The sequence below is a fragment of the Saccopteryx bilineata genome, chromosome 1 (genome assembly GCF_036850765.1).
Source record: "Saccopteryx bilineata isolate mSacBil1 chromosome 1, mSacBil1_pri_phased_curated, whole genome shotgun sequence".
In the NCBI taxonomy this organism is placed as follows: Eukaryota; Metazoa; Chordata; class Mammalia; order Chiroptera; family Emballonuridae; genus Saccopteryx; species Saccopteryx bilineata.
Window position 1 is genome coordinate 346,959,206 of NC_089490.1, and position 26,182 is coordinate 346,985,387.

The following is a 26,182-nucleotide window of genomic DNA, read 5'->3' on the forward strand; positions in this document are numbered from 1 at the left end:
GCCTGCCTATGTTCCAACATGGAAACAGAAAAAAAAGAAAAACAAAAACAACCCCTAGACCACTGGAGGACCACATAAAATCTGCCAACATATGATCATCTCTTCACAATACTACAAAAAAGCATCTTTCTAAAGGACTTTATTTTCCTGGATAAGCAGTCAATCAAATTAAGAAGACCAAACATCTATTTAAGAGAATAAGTTCTAACAACTATACAACCTTCTACTCAGCAGATTTTCCCCTTTATTTTCTCTTAGTATTTTTCTTCAATTCTTCATCTTCAGAAAACTTGTTTTAACAAAACCAGAAGCTGAGCTCTAATTACGCTTATCTGAAACATGTATAGTTATTAAAAGTTAATATTTTTTCACTTTTTTATCAAAGAATGATGGTACACTGAAAGGTCAAATTTTAGATTATAAAAGGCACCAACTAAAATACATATCAACAATAAATGTTGATACATATCAACAAAAATGTTACAGTAATTTTATACTCCAGGTTAATTTTCCCAAATAATCTGTTATGAATCACTTTCTTATTATTTATGTTAAAGTCCTATCTTTTGTCTTCCAAAATCAAAACAATATTTATTTTACCTTAAATGTAGTCTTCTACCACCTCTTTCTATTGTGCATCCATGGACCTATCTTACCCTGTCAAGGTCTCTATTTTTCTACTGTGTATCATAGTCAGGTCTCCACTTCAACTCTTAGTTTCCCTGATTTTTCCAACCACGCTCGCCACCTCCTACTACTGTTTTAATTTATGACTCCCCTTTCTCTTCATTGATAGAATCCACTTTCACAGTACTACATCTCCTATCTATCCTCATCTCCTTTGGATGAATTTTTGTACATATTACTTCTCAGAACCTAAGGTTTCTCTTCTCATCCTTATTCCAAGAATATCTACCAATCTAACTCTAGATTCTCAAACTCACACTCTTGATTACCTTGTACCTAAGTATTCTTTCTGCCCCTTTTTTCTTTATAGTCATCAGTCTCCAGAATCGTAATACCATGAACACCCCTCAAAACCAACTGCTTATTCAATTTGCTCTGTTTTCCAGCAATTAACACTCCCAGGTCAACTCTTTGTACTCTCTCCTATACCTAAGTATCCCCTAACCTGGCACAGGGCATAAAATATCCTAAAATTCCAAAAGTCTTCTCTTCAACACAGCTCCTTCCTTCCCAGTAAATGGTTTCTCTGAAACATTTTAGGTAGCTACTCTCAATGCTTCATTCTTTGTTTCATCAAACCAGTACATAGCTTCCATCAGGCCTGTTTGACAGATAAAAATCGATTCCCCAAATCTTCCTCTTTAAGCTACCCAGACCTTACTTCTGCAGCACTTCCATTTACTAAGCCCAATTCCTAGTCATTTCTTAAGTTCTGGAGTTCAAGGTCGCTCTCTAAACTCCCAGCCCTCTTCGTCATCAGGCCTCCCCTTATTCTTTTCGTTCACTTGTCATGCATTCCTACTACCCTTAACAGGGTTATGTTCTCCATCTTTCCTTCCGTCGATTCCCCGATCTTTCTCAGTTCTCCTAGTCACCCCCCCTAACTCCCTAAATCTGCCTCTTACACTTCTAGAAACTGTCTCTAGAATCTTCTGCTCCCTAGATCATTTCCTTCCTTAACCCTGCTTCAGGTATTCTCTAGTTCTCACAGTCTCCTTACTACTCCTAAATCTTTCACTAGTTGTTTCCCCTAAATCCCCTCAACTTTTCTCTCATTCATTCCCCATTTCCCTCAACCGTCCCTGGCAGGTTTCCCTCCACCTTTGTTATCTTTTGATTCCCTTTTTAAAAACCTCCTCCATCCGTTTTTCTGCGGGTGTTTCTTAAATCTCTTAAATTACCCTCCCGGCTTCTTCGATCTTTGCCTTATTTCCTTCTCCCTTCAATACTATTTGTCCTCCAATTTCAATTAACTTGGCGCCTCCCCTAGAGCCTAAATCTGACTTCTACTCCATCTAAACGTCTCCAGGCCGCCAACATTCTCTCCTCTCCTTAGCCTCCCTTGCCGTACAACTCTAAACGCCCAGAGACATCCTTCTCCAATGGCCAAGGTCTGGCCTCTGGGAAGAAGGGGTTCGGGTCACGTACCCCATTCGCATCTTGGCTCCGCTCTGACTGCCCCCGCTACCGGGTAGAGGGGGGCGAGAGGGCAGGCGACCGAGGTGCATGCTCTTCTCGAGGGCCGACATGAAGGGGAGGCCGCAGGTAGTCAAATGGGAGTCGAAGCTTCGTTCCAGGCTAAATGCGGCCCAACCGGTCACAAATCACTCCTTCAGCGGCGCCCAGAAGCCTTTGGACAGCACCCAGCTACCGGCAGCACCGCCCACCGCCCACCGGCTCCGTAAACTCCGCCCACTCCCCTCCGGCCGTTCCACCGGAAGTGCGCAACAGAAAGTGGCTTTCCACAAAGGAAGCTGGGTAACGGAGTCTATGGACCCCTCAGACCCCAAGAGGAGAACTCAACGACCCTCGCCGGAAAGAGAAGCGCTCCTAGAGGCAATGCACCCTGGGCAATGGAGTCCTCAAAGGCCGTATCTCTTTGCGCTTGCGCAGCTGAAGGCGACAGCGTCCAACTCCGCAGAGGTAGTGTGGCAAAGCATCCTGGGGGTTGCAGTCTATTGGCGGTAAGGAGTCTTGGTGTCTTCACTTCTCACCGCTTGCTAGAGACTGTTAGAGAAGCTGTTTCTTCCGGCTTCCCAGTCCGCCCAGCGGCGCCGGTTGCCGAGGAACGCAGGCGTGGTGGGAGAGGATGGCGGGAGGCTACGGCTTCGGTGCTGGCGCTGGAGCTGAGTTGGTGAAGAGAAACCTGGCTTCGTCATGAAACAACGGAAAGGCCAAGGGCCTGGGGGTGGCCGTGGCCGCAAGAAAGGAGGTAACCTCAGCGACCCAAAGTTGAGGAAAGCGTTAAAGCGCGGAGTTACGGGAGCAGGGTCTAGGATTCTAAGGAGAGGCCCCCCTCCCCCCCATGCGCGCGCCTGTTAAAAAAAAAAAAAGAAGACTGCGATTAAAGGGAGCGGAGGAAGGCGAATAACCAGGGAATCAGGTTAAAAGAGAGGGCAATTGGTTCTCCAATAAATGGACAGAAAATAGGGGCCGGGGTGCAAACTGGACTAATAAATGGGGTGAAGTGTGGACCAAAGGGTACATACAGGTAGGAGGACTCTTCTAGAGGAAAGGAACAAAAAATTCTACAGATTTTTTTCTTTTACTTCTTGGAAATTGAGATATAATTGACAACATATCTCAGGTATACAACATAATGACTGGATATTTGTGTATATTGCAAAATGATCACCGTGTAATAACTAATTAGCATCTGTCACCATACATGTTACAAATTTTTTTTTTTTTCTGAAGTTAGAAACGGAGAGGCAGTCAGACAGACTCCCGCATGCGCCCGACCGGGATCCACCCGGCATGCCCACCAGGGGGCGATGCTCTGCCCAGCGCCTGGGCCAACTTTGTTCCAATGGAGCCTTGGCTGAGGGAGGGGAAGAGAGAGACAGAGAAGAAGGAGAGGGGGAGGGGTGGAGAAGCAGATGGGCGCTTCTCCTGTGTGCCCTGCCCGGGAATCGAACCCGGGACTCCTACACGCCAGGCCGATGCTCTAACACTGAGCCAACCGGCTAGGGCCACAATTTTTTTTTTTTCTTGTGATGAGAACTCATAAGATCTACTTTTTTTAGCTCCTTTCAAATACTGTTACTAACTATAGTTACCACAGTGTACTTTACATTCTCATTGCTTGGGAGGTTTTTTTGTTTTGGGGTTTTTTTTGTATTTTTCTGAAGCTGAAAACGGGGAGGCAGTCAGACAGACTCCTGCATGCTCCCCACCGGGATCCACCCGGCCGGCCCACCAGGGGGCGATGCTCTGCCCATCTGGGGCGTCGCTCTGTTGCAACCAGAGCCACTCTAGTGCCTGAGGCAGAGGCCACGGAGCTATCCTCAGCGCCCGGGCCATCTTTGCTCCAGTGGAGCCTTCGCTGCTGGAGGGAAAGAGAGAGAGAGAGAGGAAGGAGAGGGGGAGGGGTGGAGAAGCAGATGTGCGCTTCTCCTGTGTGCCCTGGCCAGGAATCAAACCCGGGACTTCCGCACGCCAGGCTGACACTCTACCACTGAGTCAACTGGCCAGGGCCAGGAGGGTTCTTGATAACAAGTTTAAATATGTGTGAAAATATACCTTTGGAAGTCCATATAGGATAAAGAAACAAGTTGGCCTGACCAGGCGGTGGCGCAGTGGATAGAACGTCAGACTGGGATGCGAAAGACCCAGGTTTGAGACCCCAAGGTCGCCAGCTTGAGCATGGGCTCATCTGGTTTGAGCAAAGCTTCGACCCAAGGTCGCTGGCTCGAGCAAGGGATTACTCAGTCTGCTGAAGGCCCACGGTCAAGGCATATACGAGAAAGCAATCAATGAGCAACTAAGGTGTTACAACGAAAAACTGATGATTAATGCTTCTCATCTCTCTCCATTCCTGTCTGTCCCTATCTGTCCCTCTCTCTGACTCTCACTCTGTCTCTGTAAAAAAAAAAAAAAAAAAGAAAGAAAGAAAGAAACAAGTTGGTTAAGAGTATGTCAATAATCCAAACAGGCAAGGATCATGCTTTATACATTACTGAATTCCCCAAGAACTAACACAAAGCAGGACTCAGTAAACGTTAATTGAATGAGTGAAGCATGAAGGGCTACAGACAGGAGCTGAGAAAGGTAGTTGTGGAGGCGAAAAGAAGAAAGAATGGGGAGTTACACCATGTGGTAGGTATGGTTGAAGTGTGGGTGAAGGCATGAGGGTTTCTGAGGGATCTGAGATGATGAGTCTGTAGCAAGAAGTTATCAGGTTAGTCCAGGAGACTTGAATTCAGCAGGAGAGTTGGAAAATGTTAGCTAGAGTGAGAACAGTCACCTGTTTACAGGCATACCACCCTGAACGCACCAGATCTCATCCAATCTTGGAAACTAAGCAGGGTCGGGCCTGGTTAGTATTTGCATGGGAGAATAGTCACCCTAGGAACCTAGGGTAGATCAGGACTGTGGCAATTGAATCTCTACAGGCCTGCCTCAAAAAAAAAAAAAAATGGTGGCTGCCTTTTTACATTTTACAAAAAGAGATGATAGGAATACTGACAGTACATTAGGCCATTGGAGTGAGGACTGAAGCTACAGCCTAGCAATAAATCTTTTTGTTTTTTTGTGGGTTTTTTTTGTATTTTTCTGAAGTTGGAAACAGGGAGGCAGTCAGACAGACTCCCGCATGCGCCCGACCGGGATCCACCCGGCATACCCACCAGGGGGTGATGCTCTGCCCATCTGGAACATTGCTCTGTTGCAACCAGAGCCATTCTAGCACCTGAACCAGAGGCCAAGGAACCATCCTCAGCGCCCGGGCCAACTTTGCTCCAATGGAGCCTTGGCTGTGGGAGGAGAAGAGAGAGACAGAGAGGAAGGAGAGGGGGAGGGGGGTGAAGAAGCAGATGGGCACTTCTCCTGTGTGCCCTGGCTGGGAATTGAACCTGGGACTCCTGCATGCCAGGCCAACGCTCTACCACCGAGCCAACCGGCCAGGGCCCTAGCAATGAATCTTATCCAAACTGTTTAAAGATGTTTGAGACAGTTTTGAAGCAGTACCTTTCCTGCTAGGAATGATGGGAGGATATGACACAGAAGCTTGGAAGTGGTCAGTTCTAGTGCTCTCTATGTAAAGCCAGTCAAGCATATTTGGTTGACGGAAAATCATAATAGAAATAATATCAGAATGCCCTACTCACTATACCATATACCAGTGGATCTCAAACTTTTTGAAGTCAGGGCGCATTTAAAATCCTACAAATAATTATAGGCTCACTATATATAAATTTCTGAGAAATATGTTATAATAATTAAGTCAAATATTAAAAAAAGTCCAAGCGTGCTTTTATGGTAATTAAATGAAATACGACAAAATTAAATTTATTCTGACATTAAAAAATATTTTGTCACATTTTTTGAGTTATGCTTTTTAGAATTCATAAAGAGGGGTTAAAAAACGACAAAAGTCAGACCTGTGGTGGCGCAGTGGATAAAGCATCGACCTGGAAATGCTGAGGTTGCCGGTTTGAAACCCTGGGCTTGCCTGGTCAAGGCATATATGGGAGTTGATGCTTCCTGCTCCTCTCTCTGTCTCTCTCTCTCTCTCTCCTCTCTCTCCCTCTCTCTCTCTTTTCTAAAATGAATAAATAAATAAAATAAAAATATTAAAAAAAAAAAAAAAAACGACAAAAATTGCCTGACCGGGCGGTGGCGCAGTGGATAGAGCGTTGGACTGGGTGCAGAAGACCCAGGTTCGAGACCCCAAGGTCACCAGCTTAAGCAAGGCCTCATCTGGTTTGAGCAAAAGCTCACCAGCGTGAGCCCAAGGTCTCTGGCTCCAGCAAGGGGTTACTCGGTCTGCTGAAGGCCCGCAGTCAAGGCACATATGAGAAAGCAATCAATGAACAATTAAGGTATTGCAACGTGCAACGAAAAAACTAATGATTGATGCTTCTCATCTCTTCATTCCTGTCTGTCTGTCCCTGTCTATCTATCTTTCTGACTCTCTCTGTCTCTGTAAAAAATAAAAAAAATTTTAAAAAGACAAAAATTATCTTTTTATATATATAGGTACATTTTTAGTAAGATTTAGTAAATTCGGCAGGTCCCAGCACAAATGTGTTAAGTTTTTTCATTCTTGTGTTTATGAGAAACATGAGCGAGATGTGTCTTAGCGATTTCTTCAATTTTGGGGCTAATATTTGAAAGGCAAGTTCTCATTTCCTTGTCAATACATTGAAGAATTCTTTTCTTTTTACTCTTTAATTGTGTTGAGTGCAGAAAACCCCCACCATACATATCATCTTAACTTTACACCAAACAAAGGATAGAAGAAACTTGCCTCCAGGCTTTCTGGGGAACATGGGAGGTAGTGTAAACAACCCAGCACCACAGCTTAACAGCCTTTTGCAACCTAATCAGGCAAGTGAGGTGGGGGGTTGGGCAGACTGTCAGCTTACAGCCAATTCTCCACACCTCTGTCCCCCAAAAATCTAAACTCCAAAAACTCTTGTTGGTTTTTTGGTCCCTAACAGGCACATATTTCACTGGAATACCATAGGGTGCACCTGGAAATCTTCTAGGGCGCACCAGTGCACCCTGGCACACACTTTAAGAACCACTGCCATATACATATGCAGTAATGTAATGCTCATGTGTTATTCACCTGTGTATAATAGTTATATTGAAACAAGTTACCATAAAGATTATGGTGGGTCTTTTCACCACTATAGAGAGCATAGAGCAGGGGTCCCCAAACTATGACCCATGGGCCACATGCGGCCCCCTGAGGCCATTTATCCGGCCCCCACCACACATCTGGAAGGGGCACCTCTTTCATTGTTGGTCAGTGAGAGGAGCACTGTATGTGGCGGCGCCGCAAAGCGCAGCGTTGCTCACGTACAGTACTACTTCCAGCGTCACGGCTCCTGAAGCGCGTTATATCACTTGTTGTGGCTAGCAGTGACAAATATGGAACTGGACATTGACTATCTCAGTAGCCAAAAGCAGGCCCATAGTTTCCATTGAAATACTGGGTCAGTTTGTTGATTTAAATGTACTCCTCCTGTATTTTAAATATTGTATTTGTTCCCGTTTTGTTTTTTTCCTTTAAAATAAGATATATGCAGTGTGCATAGGGATTTGTTTATAGTTTTTTAATAGTCCGCCCCTCCAATGATCTAATGGACAGTGAACTGGCCCCCTGTGTAAAAAGTTTGGGGACCCCTGGCATAGAGGGTGTTCACTTCAGAAATCCAAAGAATTGCCTGACCAGGCGGTGGTGCAGTGGATAGAGCATCAAACTGGGATGCGGAGGACCCAGGTTCGAGACCCCAAGGTTGGCAATTTGAGTGCGGGCTCATCTGGTTTGAGCAAAGCTCACTGGCTTAGACCTAAAGTCGCTGGCTTGAGCAAGGGGTTACTTGGTCTGCTGTAGCCCCACGGTCAAGGCACATATGAGAAAGCAATCAATGAACAACTAAGGCAGGGGTCCCCAAACTTTTTACACAGGGGGCCAGTTCACTGTCCCTCAGACCATTGGAGGGCCAGACTATAAAAAAAACTATGAACAAATGCCTATGCACACTGCACAGATCTTATTTTAAAGTAAAAAAAACAAAATGGGAACAAATACAATATTTAAAATAAAGAACAAGTAAATTTAAATCAACCAACTGACCAGTATTTCGATGGGAACTATGCTCCTCTCACTGACCACCAATGAAAGAGGTGCCCCTTCCGGAAGTGCGGCGGGGGCGGATAAATGGCCTCAGGGGGCCGCATGTGGCCCGCGGCCCGTAGTTTGGGGACCCCTGAACTAAGGTGTCGCAACGAAAAACTGATGATTGATGCTTCTCATTTCTCTTTGTTCCTTTCTGTCTGTCCCTATCTGTCCCTCTCTCTGACTCTCTCTCTGTCTCTGTAAAAAAAAAAAAAAAAAAAAGGAAAAGAAATCCGAAGAATTATTTATATAGATTCCTAATCTGATAGACTTCAGTATATTTTCTTCTTATTAGGCATGACCACTACCAAAGGGAAAGTCAAAGGAATAGAAAGGGGTGTGTAATGTAAGAGTGGTTTCTTAAATCTCTTAGTTTTGGTTAGAAGATAGATTAAAGGAAAGTTTTATAGAAAGCTATGATTAATTGCCATATTTCCATTTTGCTAATTGTCTGAAAGCCAATAAATACTATGAATCCAGCAGTGGGCTAAAAAATAGTGCAAAATCTGAAGATAATAATCTCTATTCTCAATAACTATGATGTTGACAGGAAAGAAAAGACAATTTAAGGTGGTCTTTATTGAAATGCTGATTTGTATGGCATAGACTTAATTATTTGAGAGTTGAGTGAAGGGAGTTGCTGTTTTATGTTTAGTGATGGTTTTAAAGTAAGAGTTAAAACATATCTTAAGAATTGTGGACTTTGCAATAATCAAAACAACAGTACTTGGAAGAAAAATTTCAACTACTGAGATTTTAAAATCCTGTCTGGCATATCATTGCATCTGTATTTTTCAAATGGAATCTTTCAATCAAAGAGGAGTTTGTATTCACATGTCTTAAGCTAGTATGTTCTTTTAATAACCTGAATCAAACCTTAAATCCTAATTTATTATCAGGGTTGCTTAGGTGACAAAATAGGTTATTCTATGGTCTGGTTTCCTTTATTACATAGGTAGGGTAAGCCTGCTCTCTGTAGAGACTAAAATGTTTTTGTATGTTTTTATTCAGAAGCAGATTATACATTTTTATATTTAGTCTAAATTTTGACTTAGTGTTCTTAAATGGCTCCACAGGTTTGAGTGACATTCCTCCATCTACAAGCCTACCACCTCTAGTTGAAGGCCAACTACGCTGCTTTCTGAAACTTACTGTTAATAAAGTCGTATGGAAGATTGCAAAGCCTCCTTCTTGTGTCGTTGTCCGAGTGAGATGGTGGGGAGAAACATCAGGTGGAACCCTCTTTTGTCCCAGGGACACATTGCAGACTGAGCCAAAAGATGTGAGGACAACTACACGTTATGCTATCCGCTGTGGTCCAAAGCAGTTTACCTCCTATCTAACAGGTATGTTTTGTTTTGTCTTATTTCACCTGCTGACCTAATAAGCATGTAATAATGTTAGTAGTAGGTGTTAATATGTACCTAGTGTCTATGGCATTGTTAATTATTGAGGACTGAAAGAGGTTTTATTATAGCTATCATTTATTTAGAGTATACAATGCGTTAGCAATTGATAAATATACTGTTATTATTTCTAATCGTTAATAACCCTGCAAAATAGATATTTTCTCTGTTTTATGACAGTGAACTGAGATTCAGATATGAAATCAATACTCATCATACACACCTATGCAACAATTACATAGTTGATAATGGCAAAAACTAAGAGTTGAACTCACTTCTAACACCAAAACTCATGTACCTTTAACCAAATCATGTTTCTTTAATAACTGTAGTCTTTGTTCTGAGACTTAAATTATGCTCAAGGAAAGAGAGTGTAGAACTAAAATTTACTAACAGTGCAAGATAATACATGCTAAATGCCAAATGAATTGTTTAGTGAGTTAGTACTGCAGGCTTTCAGAGAAGGGAAGGATCCCTCCATATGCATCCAGGAGCCATAATGTCTTCATTTCTGTTCAAGGAAAGCATTCTAAATGTACTGTATTATTTTTCAATATTCAGGTCCAGCTTTCACATAAACACATTTTGGATGGTGGGATTGTTTATCAAAGCAATCCAATTGAAGTCAGTAAAAATTAAGCATTTTTCCTGTAAATATTGTTGGGCCAGGAATACTGGAGAGCCAAATGTGAATTAGAGATTAACCTGTTCTTAAGGTCACATTCTATTTTTAAAAATATCATAAAGTAAAGAATAAAAAATTTAGTAATTCAAAAAATATATATTGAACATTTACATGTGCTAGATGCTGTGCTAGACACAATGGGGAATGCAAAAATGAACAAAAGTATTTAATCAGAATGATATCTAATTCTAATTAAGTTCACAAAGAAGTTTAGTTATAATGGTGGACAGTGATAAGTAATAGTAAAGGCTCTCCATGGGTGTGCAGGTACCGTAAACTTAAAAGTTAAATCCTCAGGTATATTTTTATATAATTTAACAAATGAAGAATGATTAGAGATTCTTTTTTCTTTTTTTTTTTACAGTGACAGAGTCAGAGAGAGGGATAGATAGGGACAGACAGACAGGAACGGAGAGAGATGAGAAGCATCAATCATCAGTTTTTCATTGTGACACCTTAGTTGTTCATTGATTGCTTTCTCATATGTGCCTTGACCATGGGCCTTCAGCAGACTGAGTAACCCCTTGCTTGAGCCAGCGACCTTGGGTCCAAGCTGGTGAGCTTTGCTCAAACCAGATGAGCCCGCACTCAAGCTGGTGACCTTGGGGTCTCGAACCTGGGTCCTCTGCATCCCAGTCCGATGCTCTATCCACTGCGCCACTGCCCAGTCAGGCATAGAAATTCTTTATTAAGGTAAGATATCTTTTAAAAAAAACAGAAAGGAAGATGTATTTTAATATTACGATTAATGGGTCAGACATTTATTTGATTATCCTGTGATGAAATAAAAAATACATTAGACTTGGCATCTGAACTTTAGGTTGGTGTTACCAGCTGTGGGATTTTGGGAAAGTCCCTTTCCATTTCTGACCCCTTTTTCCCTCATTTGTAAAAGGAATCAAATAGCTGCCCTATGAAGAAGCAGCCTGTTTGAATGAGAGAGCATGAGCTTTGAAGTCAGACAATCTTGAATTTGAACCCTGGCCTGGTCAGGAGTGGATGCTACGTGGTGTGGAAGATTACTTAAGATCTTGGAGCCTCAGTTTCCTATTAGTTAAATAGGAATAATAGCACCTAGAAGAAATTATTGAGAAGATTAAATGGAAAATTTTATAAAGTTATTGCTCTAATACCTGGCACATAGTAGGTGTGAGTCTTATAAAAATACAGGGAGGCACAAAAATAGGTTTAGAGTTGTGAGTATGTGAAACACAGAGTTTATTTTCCATACAAACAACTGTAAACTTTTTTCTAATTGATTTTAGAGAGGAGGGGTGAGGAACGAGAAGTATCAACTCACAGTTGCTTCATTTTAGTTGTTCATCGATTGCTTGTTGTATGTGCCCTGACCGGGCAAGCCCAGGGCTTCAAACCAGCAACCTCAGTGTTCCAGGTCGATGCACTATCCACTGCACCACCACAGGTCAGGCATGATATGATTATTAGAAAACGAAGACACACATTGGTTTACATGACTATATGCTCTAACTGGAAACTTGGGGAAAGTATTTCTTAAGCTTTGTTCTATTTGCTTTATTATTTTTTTATATACTCTTGTATGCATAGCTCATTTAAAAGAAAATAAAATGCATAAAGTAAACCAGTGGATGTAATGTCACATATTAGCATAAAACATGAATAAATCCAGATTAGAAAGAGGTAGATAGTAAAACAAATTATGTGAATTCCGGCCCTGGCTGGTTGGCTCAGCGGTAGAGTATCGGCCTGGCGTGCGGGTAACCCGGGGTTCGATTCCTGGCCAGAGCACATAGGAGAAGCGCCCATTTGCTTCTCCACCCCCCTCCCCTCCTTCCTCTCTGTCTCTCTCTTCCCCTCCCGCAGCCAAGGCTCCATTGGAGCAAAGATGGCCCGGGCGCTGGGGATGGCTCCTTGGCCTCTGCCTCAGGCGCTAGAGTGGCTCTGGTCGCAGCAGAACGATGCCCCGGAGGGGCAGAGCATCGCCCCCTGGTGGGCAGAGCATCCAGGGGCAGAACGTCACCCCTGGTGGGCGTGCTGGGTGGATCCCGGTCGGGCGCATGCGGGAGTCTGTCTGACTGTCTCTCCCCGTTTCCAGCTTCAGAAAAATACAAAAAAAAAAAAAAATTATGTGAATTCCTCAGATAAAAATAATATGTAGGAACAAGCAAGAATGTATAGCATTTTACAGTTCATAAAATATGTTCAAGCCCATCATCTTATTTGATGTTAAAATGACCCTTACAGTAGGTAATGGTTTGTTTAATTCATCCCTTTATATCTATTTCCTCTTATTTTGAACAGAAATTAGGGCTAAAAAAAACATTGTAAACAAAGTTTTTTTTTAATTTGTAAGAAAACCTATACATTTTAAATCTTTAAAAACTTTTTGTTTAAGGAAAGTGAAAATACACTAGGAGGAATGAGAAAAAACCACTGAAAGTATTAGAATACATGCTATAAGACCCTGTACATTTGCAATGGGTATTAACTTCACTTTCTGGGTGATAAATTTGAGTTTCAAGTTAAAAGTGACTTACCCAAAGTCACCCTTACACTAGACCTAATTTCAGGGATGCCCTAAATCCAAGATCATGTTTCTGCTGTGCCATACTGCCTCAGGAAATAGAGAGATTGTAGTGTTCTGAGGTATGCCTCAAACTCTCTTCTGATATCTTTTATTCCTTACCCTGTATCTCTTTATGGGAAATAGAAGCCATGAAAATGTTTGGTGCATGTGAAGGTTAGAGTAGAAACTGAGGAAATTACAATACCTTACTGAGTCTCACCACTTGTATTTTTGCCTCTCTTTAATCAGATAGCATTCAGTTAGTAGGAATAAAAGACAATGGGGATGGGAAGAATGCTTAACAGTAAGGATTCTGATTCCACAGAATGTCTTACATATCTCAATCCCCGTTTCCTGTCTCTGACCTTTCCTGCATGTGGGGTCTCTGACTTTTTTCTGTATGTGGGTTTTCTATACATAAACTGTATTAAATTTGATTTTCTGTTGCTGAAATAAAATAGAATCAAAAGTAAAAATAATCCCATAGCTCCAGTGAATGATAGAGGTCAGGAGCTTATTAAGAATTAATTTTTTTCTCCCTAAAAGTAATGAATAATGAAGCAGCATGGTAGAGTATTCTATAGTTAGAAAGAGCTGAGTGTTAGCCCACTATAGTCACTTTAAAGCTGGCTGAATTTAGGAGTGTTTCATGACTTCTCTGAGTCTGTATTTGCCTCAGATGGGGACAGAAACAACTGTATCATAAAGTTGTTAAAAGAATTAATGAGACATGGAATAGCCTGGCTGTTAATAAATAACCAAAAAAACGTTGGTACACTTCCCCATATTAATATTTTATAGTCTACAAAGTACTTTTTTTTTTCTATTCTTTCTTTCTCTCTCTCTTTTTTTTTTTAATTCAGTGAGAGGAGGGGAGGCAGAGAGACAGACTCCTGCATGAGCCCTTCCTGGGATCCACTCAGCAAACCCACTAGGGGGTGATGCTCTTCCCATCTGGGGCATTACTCCATTGCTCAACAACCAAGCTATTCTTAGCACCTGAGGCGGAGGCCATGGAGCTATCCTTGGCACCAGGGGCCACCTCTCTCTAATTGAGCCTTGGCTGCAGTAGAAGGAGAAAGAGAGGAAGAGGGATAGAGAAGCAGCTGGGCAATTCTCCTGTGTGCCCTGACTGGGAATTGAACCCGAGACATCCACACACCAGACTGACACTGTACCACTGAGACAACTGATCAGGGCCGACAAAGCATTTTTACATTTATTCTCATGATTTTCAGATAGCTTCCATGGGTAGGTTAAACAGGAACTCTGATAGATTCAGTAATTTGCCTAAAGTCATGTATTTATACTGATCATTAAGCATCTACCATGTGAGAGGACAGTGCTATATGTTATACTTGCAACAGCCATGATAATGCCTATTTTACAGACAACTGTGGCTTACAATAGAAGTAGTTCATGAATATTAGTGCTCTGACATAATTATAGGCTCTTTTGTTTTCTTTCTTTTTTTTTTTTTTAATATTTAGTGAGAGGAGGGGAGGCAGAGAGACAGACTCCTGCATGCGCCCTACCTGGGATCCACCCAGCAAACCCCCTATGGTTAATGCTTTGCCCAAATATGGCCGTTGCATGGCAACTGAGCTATTTTTAATACTGGAGGTGGAGGCTCCAGGAGCCATCTTCAGTACCCAGGGCCAGCTCACTGGAACCAATGGAGCCATGGCTGCGGGAGGTTAAGAAAGAGAGAGAGAGAAGGGGAGGAGAAGAGTGGAGAAGCAGATGGTCTCTTCTCCTGTGTGCCCTGACTAGGAATTATACCCAGGACATGCACATGCCAGGCTGATGCTCTACCACTGAGCCAACCAGCCAGGGTCTATAGGTCTTCTAATTATAAGTCCTATATTCTTTTCACTATAGTATGAACAGATAGTGAAAATGACCCATTGTTTCAATTTTGGTAAGAAAATATTCAGAAGTTGTACTGTCCTGAAAGAATTGTACATCCCATGTGAATGCATTATATTTCTCCTGCTATAAATTAGGACCATAATGGTATTAAATCTGAGCAACTAATTGAAGAATACAATTAAGGAGTTTATTGCCTTTCCAATTAGTTCCAAGTGCTCTCAGTATTTTAGTATTCCACATACAATCAAAGAGTAAGCAATTAGATACTCCGGGAGGCAGGAACTATAGCATCTATACAAGAGAATCCCTTTATCCAGTTCAAAACTAGAAAAGAGTGAAAGAACTAAGAATTATTGCTTTTATATTTCAAAAACAAAGCCTGAATTCTTGCCAAGTATGTTAAAAATACTCTTTCTTAAAGTATTTTTCTTGTCAAATACTTGATATGCTAAATATCTTTATTCAATATAATTTTTTTTCTCCATGTGAGATATTTTGTCATTTTTCTTCTCTAAAATTTTATTGTTCTGTTAATCATGCGTTTACTCTTTCCCTTCCCCCAAAATGATATAGTAAGTAAGTGCATGGCTTATTTGTAAATAAAATGATTTTTTTTACGTAAAAAATTTTGTATATCCCTCTGTCCACTTTCAAAAATAAAAGTAAATGAAAACTATCTGCATTATAATTGTTTCTGATTAGATATGGCTGTGCTGGTGCTGGACGTAGTTACCAAACTTGATCATCTTCCAATTGGTAGAGTTCAGATCAGTGGATTAGCCAAGCTTTCCCCAACCCATCACATCAATGGATTTTTCAGCATTGTTTCACCAACATCTAAGAAACTTGGAGAACTTCAGGTAAAAATATCTTCTTTGTTGCATAGAATAAAGCTTTTTTGGGCACCAGTAGTTGAATCTGTTTGTAGAATGGATGGGCACGTAGCTCCCATTTACCATGCCTTTGTTCATGTTTTTACCCAAATACTATAACACACCATTGTTTCCCTCTTACCCAGATCCTCTTAATGATTTCATGAGACTAAGTACATGTATGTTGGATAGTTGATCTTTTTCCTATGGCTAGATATTTTCATGTATTCATCTTTCTTGTGCAGTGTTTAATCAGCCAGATTTTCATTTCAGATACAGTACTGTGTTTTACATCTCTTTAAAAGTTACATTTTTTTAAGATTTTATTTATTTACTTTTAGAGAGAGAGTAGAGAGAGAAAGAGAGAGAGAAGAGGGGGAGGAGCAGGAAGCATCAACTCCCATATGTGCCTTGACCAGGCAAGCCCAGGGTTTTGAGCCGGCAACCTCAGCATTCCAGGTCGACCTTTTATCCACTGTGCCATCACAGGTCAGGCAAAAGTTACATTTTTTAAAAAAGTTACATTTTTAAAAATTTTTATTTTTATATGTTTCTCTATTTTTAACATAATTTTTCAATTGCAGTTGATGTACAATAGGTATACAAGACAGTGATTAGCCATTCATACTGCTCACAAAAATTAGAGGATATTTTATTGCTTCATATTCATTTTGAAATACCTCCTAATTTTTGGGTGCAGTATATATAACTTAGAAAGTAATCACCATGATGGTACATTTTATTTTTTAAATGTACAGTTTATCTCCTTTACATTCATATTTTCTTTTACATCCTTGAACATTAGGAACATCTATGTAATAGCTGTTTCAAGATCCTATATACTAATTTTACTACCTCTGTCATTTGAAGTTTCTTTTAATCGATTTAAATGTTCTTGAGATTATAGGGCACTTCCTCCTTCTTGTAGTTTTTCATTGCCTATTGGACATTGTGAATTTATATGTTTGGTACTTGATTTTATTTTCTTTAAGGAGTATTGGACCTATAATTAGGTCAATATTAAAAATATCAGTTTCCATACTGAAAAAGCCTACTGAGGTTCTAATTCATATAAACAGTTGTAAAAAAAAAACCTTAGAAATGATCAGGGAAATTGGAATGTTGATTCAACTTTTTTTTTTTTAAACATTTATTTTTTATTTTTTACAGAGACAGAGAGTTAGTCAGAGAGAGGGATAGACAGGGACAGACAGACAGGAATGGAGAGATGAGAAGCATCAATCATTAGTTTTTCATTGCGCATTGCAACACCTTAGTTGTTCATTGATTGCTTTCTCATATGCGCCTTGACTGCGGGCCTTCAGCAGACTGAGCAACCCCTTGCTGGAGCCAGCGACCTTGGGTCCAAGCTGGTGAGCTTTGCTCAAACCAGATGAGCCGGCGCTCAAGCTGGCGACCTCGGGGTCTCGAACCCGGGTGCTCTGCATCCCAGTCCGACGCTCTATCCACTGCGCCACTGCTTGGTCAGGCAATTCAACTTTTGATAATATTAAAAAATTAGCCTGACCTGTGGTGGTGCAGTGGGTAAAGTGTTGACCTGGAACACTGAGGTCACTGGTTCAAAACCCTGGGCTTGCCTGGTCAAGGCACATATGGGAGTTGATGCTTCCTGCTCCTCCCCCTTTCTCTCTCTTTCTCTTTCTCCTCTCTCTAAAATGAATAAAAATAAAATCTTAAAAAAATTAATGTTTTAGATGTGCTAATGGTATTATGTTTATGTTCTTGAGGGGGAAGAATCCTCGTATTATTACTAATATGTTTACATAAGAAATGGTATAAGTCTAAGTGGTGATGCAGTGAGCATTGACCTGGGACACTGAGGACCCAGTTTTGAAACCCTGAGGTTGCCAGCTTGAGCATGGGATCATAGACATGATCTCAAAGTCGCTGGCTTGAAGCCTAAAGTCTCTGGCTTGAGCGAGGAGTTACTGGCTCAGCTAGGGCCCCCTGGTCAAGGCAAATATAAGAAGCAATCAATGAACAGCTAAGAGTGCTGCAACTACAAGTTGATGTTTCTCATCTCCTTTCCTCTCTGTTTCTGTCTCTGTTTCTGTTTCTTGCTCACTAAAAAAAAAAAGAAGAAATGGAATGCTATCTGGCACTTGGGTTGCAATATCCCAGTTGCAAAACAGGAATTAGGTAAGGAATAAATGAAATGTGATTAGTCATGGTTGACATTAGAAAGGAAGTCCTGACCTGTGGTGGCACAGTGGATAAAGGGTCGGCCTGGAAATGCTGAGGTCGCTGGTTCGAAACCCTGGGTTTGCCTGGTCAAGGCACATATGGGAGTTGAAGCTTCCAGCTCCTCCCCCCTTCTCTATCTCTCTCCTCTCTCTCTCTCTCTCTGTCTCTCCCTCTTCTCTCTAAAATGAATAAATAAATAATAACAAAAAATAGAAAGGAGGTCAACTTTTTCTTATCCTGGCTAGTAAAAGAAATAGTTTCTATTGGAGAAGACTGGTAAAGGGAGATATAAGAAAGAGATGTTCAGAGCCTGACCTGTGGTGGCGCAGCGGATAAAGTGTCAACCTAGAAACGCTGAGGTTGCCGGTTCAAAACCCTGGGCTTGCCTGGTCAAGGCACATATGGGAGTTGATACTTTCTGCTCCTCCCCCTTCTCTCTTTCTCTCTCCCCTCTCTATAATGAATAAATAAAATCTAAAAGAAAGAAAGAAAGAGATGTTCAATGAAAGCGATAAGGTAGTTTATGTAAACAATTCTGCAGGGCTCAGTGAAGGGGAGTTAGAAGAAGAATAAGCACAAGGATGAACAGTCAGGGAGGAGCATGACTGAGGTGGACCGGAATGACGATCTGGGAGATGAATGCAGGAGTATGTTGGGTGCATTATAAAGAAACAAGAGTTGGGGAAAATCCCACAGACTGGTAGGAATTGCTGAAACTATTTTGTTTTATACCTACAAAGCTTGACTCATGCTCTTTCCTCTGCCTGGAATGTTTTACCTCATCCCTCAGCCTTATCTGTTTCATTCATATTTAAAATTCTTTTTTTTTTTTTTTTTTCCATTTTTCTGAAGCTGGAAACAGGGAGAGACAGTCAGACAGACTCCCGCATGCGCCCGACCGGGATCCACCCGGCACGCCCACCAGGGGCGATGCTCTGCCCACCAGGGGGCGATGCTCTGCCCATCCTGGGCGTCGCCATGTTGCGACCAGAGCCACTCTAGCGCCCGGGGCAGAGGCCACAGAGCCATCCCCAGCGCCCGGGCCATCTTTGCTCCAATGGAGCCTTGGCTGCGGGAGGGGACGAGAGAGACAGAGAGGAAAGCGCGGCGGAGGGGTGGAGAAGCAAATGGGCGCTTCTCCTGTGTGCCCTGGCCGGGAATCGAACCCCGGGTCCTCCGCACGCTAGGCCGACGCTCTGCCGCTGAGCCAACCGGCCAGGGCCATATTTAAAATTCTAAACATCATTTCACTACTGGAAATAGTCACTGGCATTCCTACCACACCGCTTCCCCAAGCTCAGACCCCTCTTGAGTGTTTCCATCGTACCCAGTACATATCCTTATTTCAGAACTCACCAGTTTGTATTAAAATTACTTCATGTTCCCCTCCAAAATACTATGATCCCCTTTGGGTTAGGTTTCATGTTTCATTTCTTTGTCTCAGGCAGGTAGCACAGAGCGCTAGTATCAACAGATATTTCTTAATTGAACAAAGGAGTTAGTCCAGCACATGTGTTCTGATTGTAAGATTGGGGTGGCAGGTACCTGGACCTTCTTTCATTAGGGACCAAGTACCTGGACCTTCATTAGGGACCACTAGTAGTATAGTCCTATGAATTGTCTTGTGACTGGTTCAGGTCTGCTTAGGGGAAAAGCAAAACTTAGTGGCTAACCACCAGGTCATTGTTAGGGCCAGGGACACAGCCTATATTCTCAGTGTCTTCTTTGTGTCTAGAATACAGTTGTAGTCTTTCCACAAGTGCTAAATGGCAAGGGAACACTTTCTGACATTTACTGTTAGCCAGGATTTTATGTAATACTATTGCAGTGATCACTGCAGAGAGTATTTGCCCCACTGCATTCCTGTTCATTGTCTTTGTAGAAAATCTTGATGATGAATAGATTTAAAAGACTTTGTTACCTGGTTCATGAACAAAATTCTCATCAAGACCCAAATGTGTTTTATTGAATCTGTGCCTTGGTAGTTTCCCTTCACAAATTAATTCATTGACCTTCACAGAGACATCTTAAAATCTTGAACTGCACTCTTTCATTTTTGTTTTAGGCCATTCATTATCTTATCTTCTGCTTGCTTAAACAATTCCTCCTGCTTTCTCTGTCATAACTAAACTTTCAATACTGCTATTCTTTTCTTTTGGAGTACTATAGTCTTCACTTTCTTGTGTAGAGTTGTGGCTCTAGGCTCTATTTTAATTTTTATTCCTCCATTAGACTTTTCAGAGGACTGGAGAGAGAGAGAGAGAATGTGAGTGTGTGAGAATGTGAAAGAGAGAGACAGGAACATCGAGCTCTTCCTGTATCTGCCCTAGCCAGGGATCGAACCTTTCATAGAGAACCTGAACCAACAGGAATCAGATAATAAAGAAAACTTCAAGTGATTCGTTTTCTTTTTTTTAAAGACTTTATCTATTTTAGAGAGGGGAGAGAGAGAGAGAGAAGGGAGAGGAGCAAGAAGCATCAACTCCCATATGTGCCTTGACCGGGCAAGCCCAGGGCTTTGTACTGGCAACCTCAGCATTACAGGTTGATGCTTTATCTGCTTCATCACCACAGCTCAGACCAAGTGATTTCCTTTTCATCTAGTGTTTCTCCCTCCTCACCCTATTTGCAGCATAGAACTAGGGCTTTATTTTTCTCAAATAATTAACAATGATGACATGGAAGATGTCATGTCAACCTTTTATTGTTCAGTCCATTACACATTGTTAGGCGTACTGGACTTGTACACTGTGTACTATTCTAATTAGTACAGAAAAACGACTGTGACAGTCTACGCCTTCCAGAAATTTATAATATAATCAGGATGAAAAAATAAACTACCAGTTACAAATACCTCCTCTAAGCCTCTCTCTTTTCTTTTTTAATCTTCAAATTAGGGTAATAACTTTCTGACAGATTTTTATCATATGAGCTTCTCTGTGTGAGGAACTTAGCACAGCTTCTGACCTGTAGTAAAATGTTCAATAAATGGTGATTATTTTGATGGATAGATACAGGGTGAGTAGAAACCTGAAGAAGGGTGTGTTCATGGCATCTCTTCCTGGATACAAAGAAATTTATACAGAAAAAGTAATGCTGAGGAAATTGCACGTACAAAGGTATAAGGGAATGAATATAAGGTACATTTGCAGAACCCTAAGTAATTGGTATATCTAGAAGAGAGGGATGGAGGAGCGGAGAACAGCGAGAGATGAGGGTTCTGAAGCAGACAGGAATTTGAACTTGGCCCTATAAGGAATGGGAGCCATCAATTTATAGTAAGCAAGGTGTCTTAAAATTAGTGGATACCAAAGACAAGTTTTGATGTAGTCCAGTGGTAGTTAACCTGGTCCCTACTGCCCACTAGTGGGCGTTCCAGCTTTCATGGTGGACAGTAGCAGAGCAACCAAAGTATAAATAAAAAGATAGATTTAACTATAGTAAGTTTTATAAAGATTTATTCTGCCAAACTTAGAAAAAATCTGACATAAAGTACTTGATAAGTAGTTATTATTATATGCTTTAACTTGCTGTAACTGCTTTATAAATTTTATAAAGTAAAGTTACTTCCCTACTTTATAAATCACCATTACTGTGGAACCAGTAGGCGGTTAGAAAATGTTACTACTAACAGAGATACAAAAGTGGGCGGTAGGTATAAAAAGGTTGACTACCCCTGATGTAGTCCGTGTCTCTTTCAGGTCTCACTTGCCTTGGAGCCTTTGTCAGAAACTTATGACACTTACAACCCTCATCCTACCACTGATATGACAGAAAATGTGCTTTTATCTGAGGAGGGATTTGGAGAATATACTGAACCCAGCAATACTCAATTTCTGGTCCCATCAAGACCTCATAGGATATCTACTACCAAAATTAATGGAAAAGAATTAACAGCCAACAATAGTAGATCAACTACTCCAAGGTAATTACTGTACCTAATGCCAGTCAATCTGTTAGCTAATTCCCAATGCATTTGGAATTTCTGTCTTTCATTTTGTCATTGGGTAAAAGACTGAAAGTAGTCACTCATTTAGCAAATAAGTATTAACTACCCACTATGTTCCTCGTCCAGTACCAGATGCTGGGCATAGGAATTAATAAGATGCATAAAATAGTCATGGTCATTTAACATACAGGATAGGGAGTATAGTTAATAATATTGTAATAACTGTGCAGGCTGCCAGGTGGATACTAGAATCATTGGGGGTGGTTACTTCATAAGTTATGTAATTATCCTACTGCTCTGCTGTATACCTGAAACTAATATAAATGAATATTGAATATCAACTATAATTGAAAAATAAAAAAACTGGGCCTGACCCATGGTGGCGCAGTGGATAAAGCATCAAACTGAAACACTGAGGTCGTTGGTTTGAAACCCTGGGCTTACCTGGTCAAGCACATATGGGAGTTGATGCTTCCTGCCCCTCCCCCCTCCTTTCTCTCTCTCTCTCTCTAAAAATGAATAAATAAAATCTAAAGGAAGAAATTGAGATAAAATTCCTGTTTTTAAGGACTGCTTATAGTCTAGTGAAGAGGCCAACATACAGGTAAATAAGTATAACCAAGTCATATACAGATGATAGATATCCATGAGGAAAGAGGGAAAAGGTAGTATTTTGTGAAACAGAATGTAGTAAGGGCAATAGCTTTTGAATTTAAAATGAATCATTTGCTTTATATCGGGCCCAGTACTGAGCTTTGTATTTCATTATCTCACTTTAGACACAACCACACAGTAGCAGGTAAAAAAAAAAAAATTATTATTTATTTCATTTAGGAGATGAAAAACAGATTATAAAGTCTAAGCTACATTGCTGTTGTTATAAACCAGTGATCCACTTTCTGTCTCTGACAAAGTAGAATGTTACCATAATGAATAATAAACAGCTGATGTTTTTTATTTTAAAACAGGGGAAAGGACCACTTGTACTTTGCAGAAAACTCTGATACGATAAAGGATTCTTTTGTTGGACTACAGCACCATCTTAATTCAGGACAGAGTTTACAGTCTTTGAATCTGAAAGGCAAAGCCCCACTAAAGCAGATGTCTCTTCTCAACAGTTCTGAATCCCAGCCTCAAAGGATAGTGGCCAAGAGTAGGAGTGACTCATGCATTCTTTCTTCAAACAATCCCCCTACCAAGGACCTTCTTTCAGGTGTGTATATATTTGTGAACTGAGACTAAACTAGATTGGGATTACACTGCTCATTGGCTGGCCTACAAAAAGAGCCAAAACTTTTTTTTTTCCCATTGATTTGAGAGTAAGAGAGAGGGGAAAGAAGAGAGAGAGAGGAAAAAAACATCAACTCTAGTTCCCTTAGTTGCTCCCTTTAGTTGTGTGCTTATTGATTGCTTCTCATTCGTGTCCTGACTGGGGATTGAACCTGGGATGTTGGCGCTCCAGAGCCAAGAACCAAAGCTTCTGTTTGAATTAAATAGCCAGATAAAAGTGAGTACTCTCGGCCTGACCTGTGGTGGCGCAGTGGATAAAGTGTCGACCTGGAAATGCTGAGGTCGCCGGTTCAAAACCCTGGGCTTGCCTGGTCAAGGCACATATGGGAGTTGATGCTTCCAGCTCCTCCCCTCCCTCTTCTCTCTCTCTGTCTCCCTCTCTGTCTCTCTCGCCTCTCTAAAAATGAATTTTAAAAAAAAGTGAGTACTCTCACCTGATCAGGCAGTGGTGCAGTGGATAGAGTGTTGGACTGGGATGCAGAGGACCCAGGTTCGAAACCCTGAGGTCACCGGCTTGAGTGTGGGCTCATCCGGCTTGAGTGCTGGGTTGCTAACTTGAGCGTGAGATCATAGAAATGACCCCATCGTTGCTAGCTTGAGCCCAAAGGTCGCTGGCTTGAAGCCCGAGGTTGTTGCCTTGAGCCCAAGGTCTCTGGTTTGAGCAAGGAGTCACTCTCTCTGCTGTAGTCCCCTGGTCAAGGTAAATATGAGAAAGCAATCGATGAACAACTAAGGAGCTACAACAAAGAATTGATGCTTCTCATCTCTCTCACTTCCTGTCTGTCTGTCCCTATCTATCCGTCTTACCAACTCTCTGTCTCTTACTAGAGCCCACAATTTGTCACCATTTAAAGGCAGCTCTGTTAAATCTTTAAGTTGCTTCTAAATAGTAGGTGCTTATAATTGTAGATTACAATTTAGGGAGGGAACCATTTAAAGAGAACCTGATGATGGGGGATAGCCTTTATCATAGAATATTATTAGTGCTTATTTGTTCCCAAATAATTCAGGGTGAATAAGGTTTTGTCACATCATCAGCATTTACTTGTACGACTGTGCAGAGGCTAGTACTAAATCTGTTTCCATTCTGAAAACTACTGGTCTCAGAGTTGGAACATTCAGTCCACAGCAACTGCTGATCTTAAGCCTGGAAATTAAATATGACTTGCAGAAAAAGAGGTAGGAAGGAGTTACTTTACCTATGTAAGGACTTTGACTGAAATAAAAAAGCAAATAGGAACTGGATCAGATTACCTTATGTTAAGGAGTGGTGTTTTAAAAGCAAATGAGGTAACATATCAGTGGTTTTTAACCTTTTTACACTTGGAGACCAGTGAATATAGAATTATTCCAGGGACCCCTAAGGCAGAAATCACCCTGAGCAAATTCAACTAAAATCATTGGGTCTATAATCTTCATAAAACATCAGGGCAGTTAACTCACAGACTGGCACGAAATTTCTGGCAGACCGGATCAAAAACTGGTGGTTAAAAAACACGGACTTATATTACACTGTTGTGGTCAACTTTCTATCTCCATGACATCGAATGCATGACAGGAATTTGTCTCCATCCTCACGAGTAAACTTCCCAAAGTATCATATTGATATTTGTAGCATTTAGTAGAAAAATCTTTTAAATAACTACTTGGGTACATAATTTACATTAATAAGGGTATTTTTTAAATGAAGTAGTTCTTCTGTATTTGTTAAACTGAAATGTTGGTGATACCCTATTTTTTTATTTTTTTAGATTTTATTCATTTTTTAGAGAGGAGACAGAGAGACAGAAGGGGGGGAGGAGCAGAAAGTATCAGCTACCATATATGTGCCTTGACTAGGCAAGCCCAGGGTTTTGAACCGGCGACCTCAGTATTCCAGGTCAACACTTTACCCACTGGGCCACCACAGGTCAGGCCTGTGATTCCCTATTTTAAAAATACACTCTGAGGCCTGACCTGTGGTGGCGCAGTGGATAAAGCGTCGACCTGGAATGCTGAGGTCGCCGGTTCGAAACCCTGGGCTTGCCCAGTCAAGGCACATATGGGAGTTGAAGCTTCCTGCTCCTCCCCTCCCTCTCTCCCCCCTTCTCTAAAATAAATAAATAAAATCTTAAAAAAAAAAAAATACACTCTGAGCCTGATTGTGATGGCGCAGTGGATAAAGTGTCAACCTGGAAACGCTGAGGTCGCCAGTTCGAAACCCTGGGTTTGCCTGATCAGGGCACATATAGGAGTTGATGCTTTCTACTCCTCCCCCCTTCTCTCTCTCTCTTTTTCTATCCCTCTCTCCTCTCTAAAATGAATAAATAAATTTAAAAAATAAATAAATAAAAATACACTCTGATCTAATTATTAATTTTAGTCTTTAATGTAACCTAGGCATGTTAAGAAGAAAGAAAATTGTCCCATAAATTATACTTAGCACATGTCACTCACACCTAGAATATTTTGTGTAGACCTGGGCAACAGACTTTGAGAAAGATATTTGTCAACTCATTAAGCAGTTATTTTTCATCACCTGTTAAATGTCTGACATTCTTCTAGATGTCAGGGATACAGCAATTTATTTTATGGTTTTTTTTTTAACTTTATTTAGATAAATAAAGTTAAAACATAAAAATTTTATGTTTATTTTTTTAACTTTATTTAGGATATTGATCAATAAGAGCACATACATTACAGGTGAACATTTCTATAGCATTTGAACTGTTGATTATGTTGTATACCCATCACCCAAAGTCAAATCATTTTCTGTCACCATATATTTTTTTTCTTTACCCCCTTCCCCTTACCTCTTCCCCCCAGCCTATTCACTCAAGTTCCCTTCCTCCTCCTCTACATTCCCTTCCCCCTGGTAACCACTTCACTTTTATCTATGTTTCATGAGTCTCAGTTTTATATTCCACCTATGTATGAAATCATACAGTTCTTAGCTTTTTCTTATTTACTTGCATCCCTGAGTATAATGTTCTCAAGGTCCATCCATGTTGTCATAAATATCACTGTGTCATCATTTCTTATGGCTGAGTAGTATTCCACTG

At 41.1% G+C, this 26,182-nt stretch overlaps 2 protein-coding genes across 6 annotated transcripts in view; one reads left to right on the forward strand and one right to left on the reverse strand.

Annotated features, from left to right (window-relative positions):
• Nucleotides 1–2,365, reverse strand: part of PPME1 (protein phosphatase methylesterase 1) — a 65,043-nt gene extending 62,678 nt beyond the window's left edge. Inside the window, exon 1 of the mRNA XM_066250277.1 lies at nt 2,116–2,365. Coding sequence (XP_066106374.1) covers nt 2,116–2,216 — 101 coding nt within the window. The 5' untranslated portion in view covers nt 2,217–2,365. The remainder of the gene's footprint in view (nt 1–2,115) is intronic.
• A 279-nt stretch (nt 2,366–2,644) lies between these two features.
• C2CD3 (C2 domain containing 3 centriole elongation regulator) overlaps nt 2,645–26,182 on the forward strand; it is a 158,026-nt gene continuing 134,488 nt past the window's right edge. For 3 of the 5 annotated variants that reach the window (XM_066250210.1, XM_066250213.1, XM_066250229.1), the window contains exons 1-5: nt 2,645–2,899; nt 9,394–9,663; nt 15,528–15,685; nt 21,604–21,827; nt 22,820–23,064. In XM_066250210.1, the coding sequence (XP_066106307.1) occupies nt 2,845–2,899; nt 9,394–9,663; nt 15,528–15,685; nt 21,604–21,827; nt 22,820–23,064 (952 nt within the window). In that variant the 5' untranslated portion in view covers nt 2,645–2,844. Of the gene's footprint in view, nt 2,900–9,393; nt 9,664–15,527; nt 15,686–21,603; nt 21,828–22,819; nt 23,065–26,182 lie in introns of those variants that run through there. The other 2 variants (XM_066250217.1, XM_066250222.1) reach the window with 2 other exon arrangements.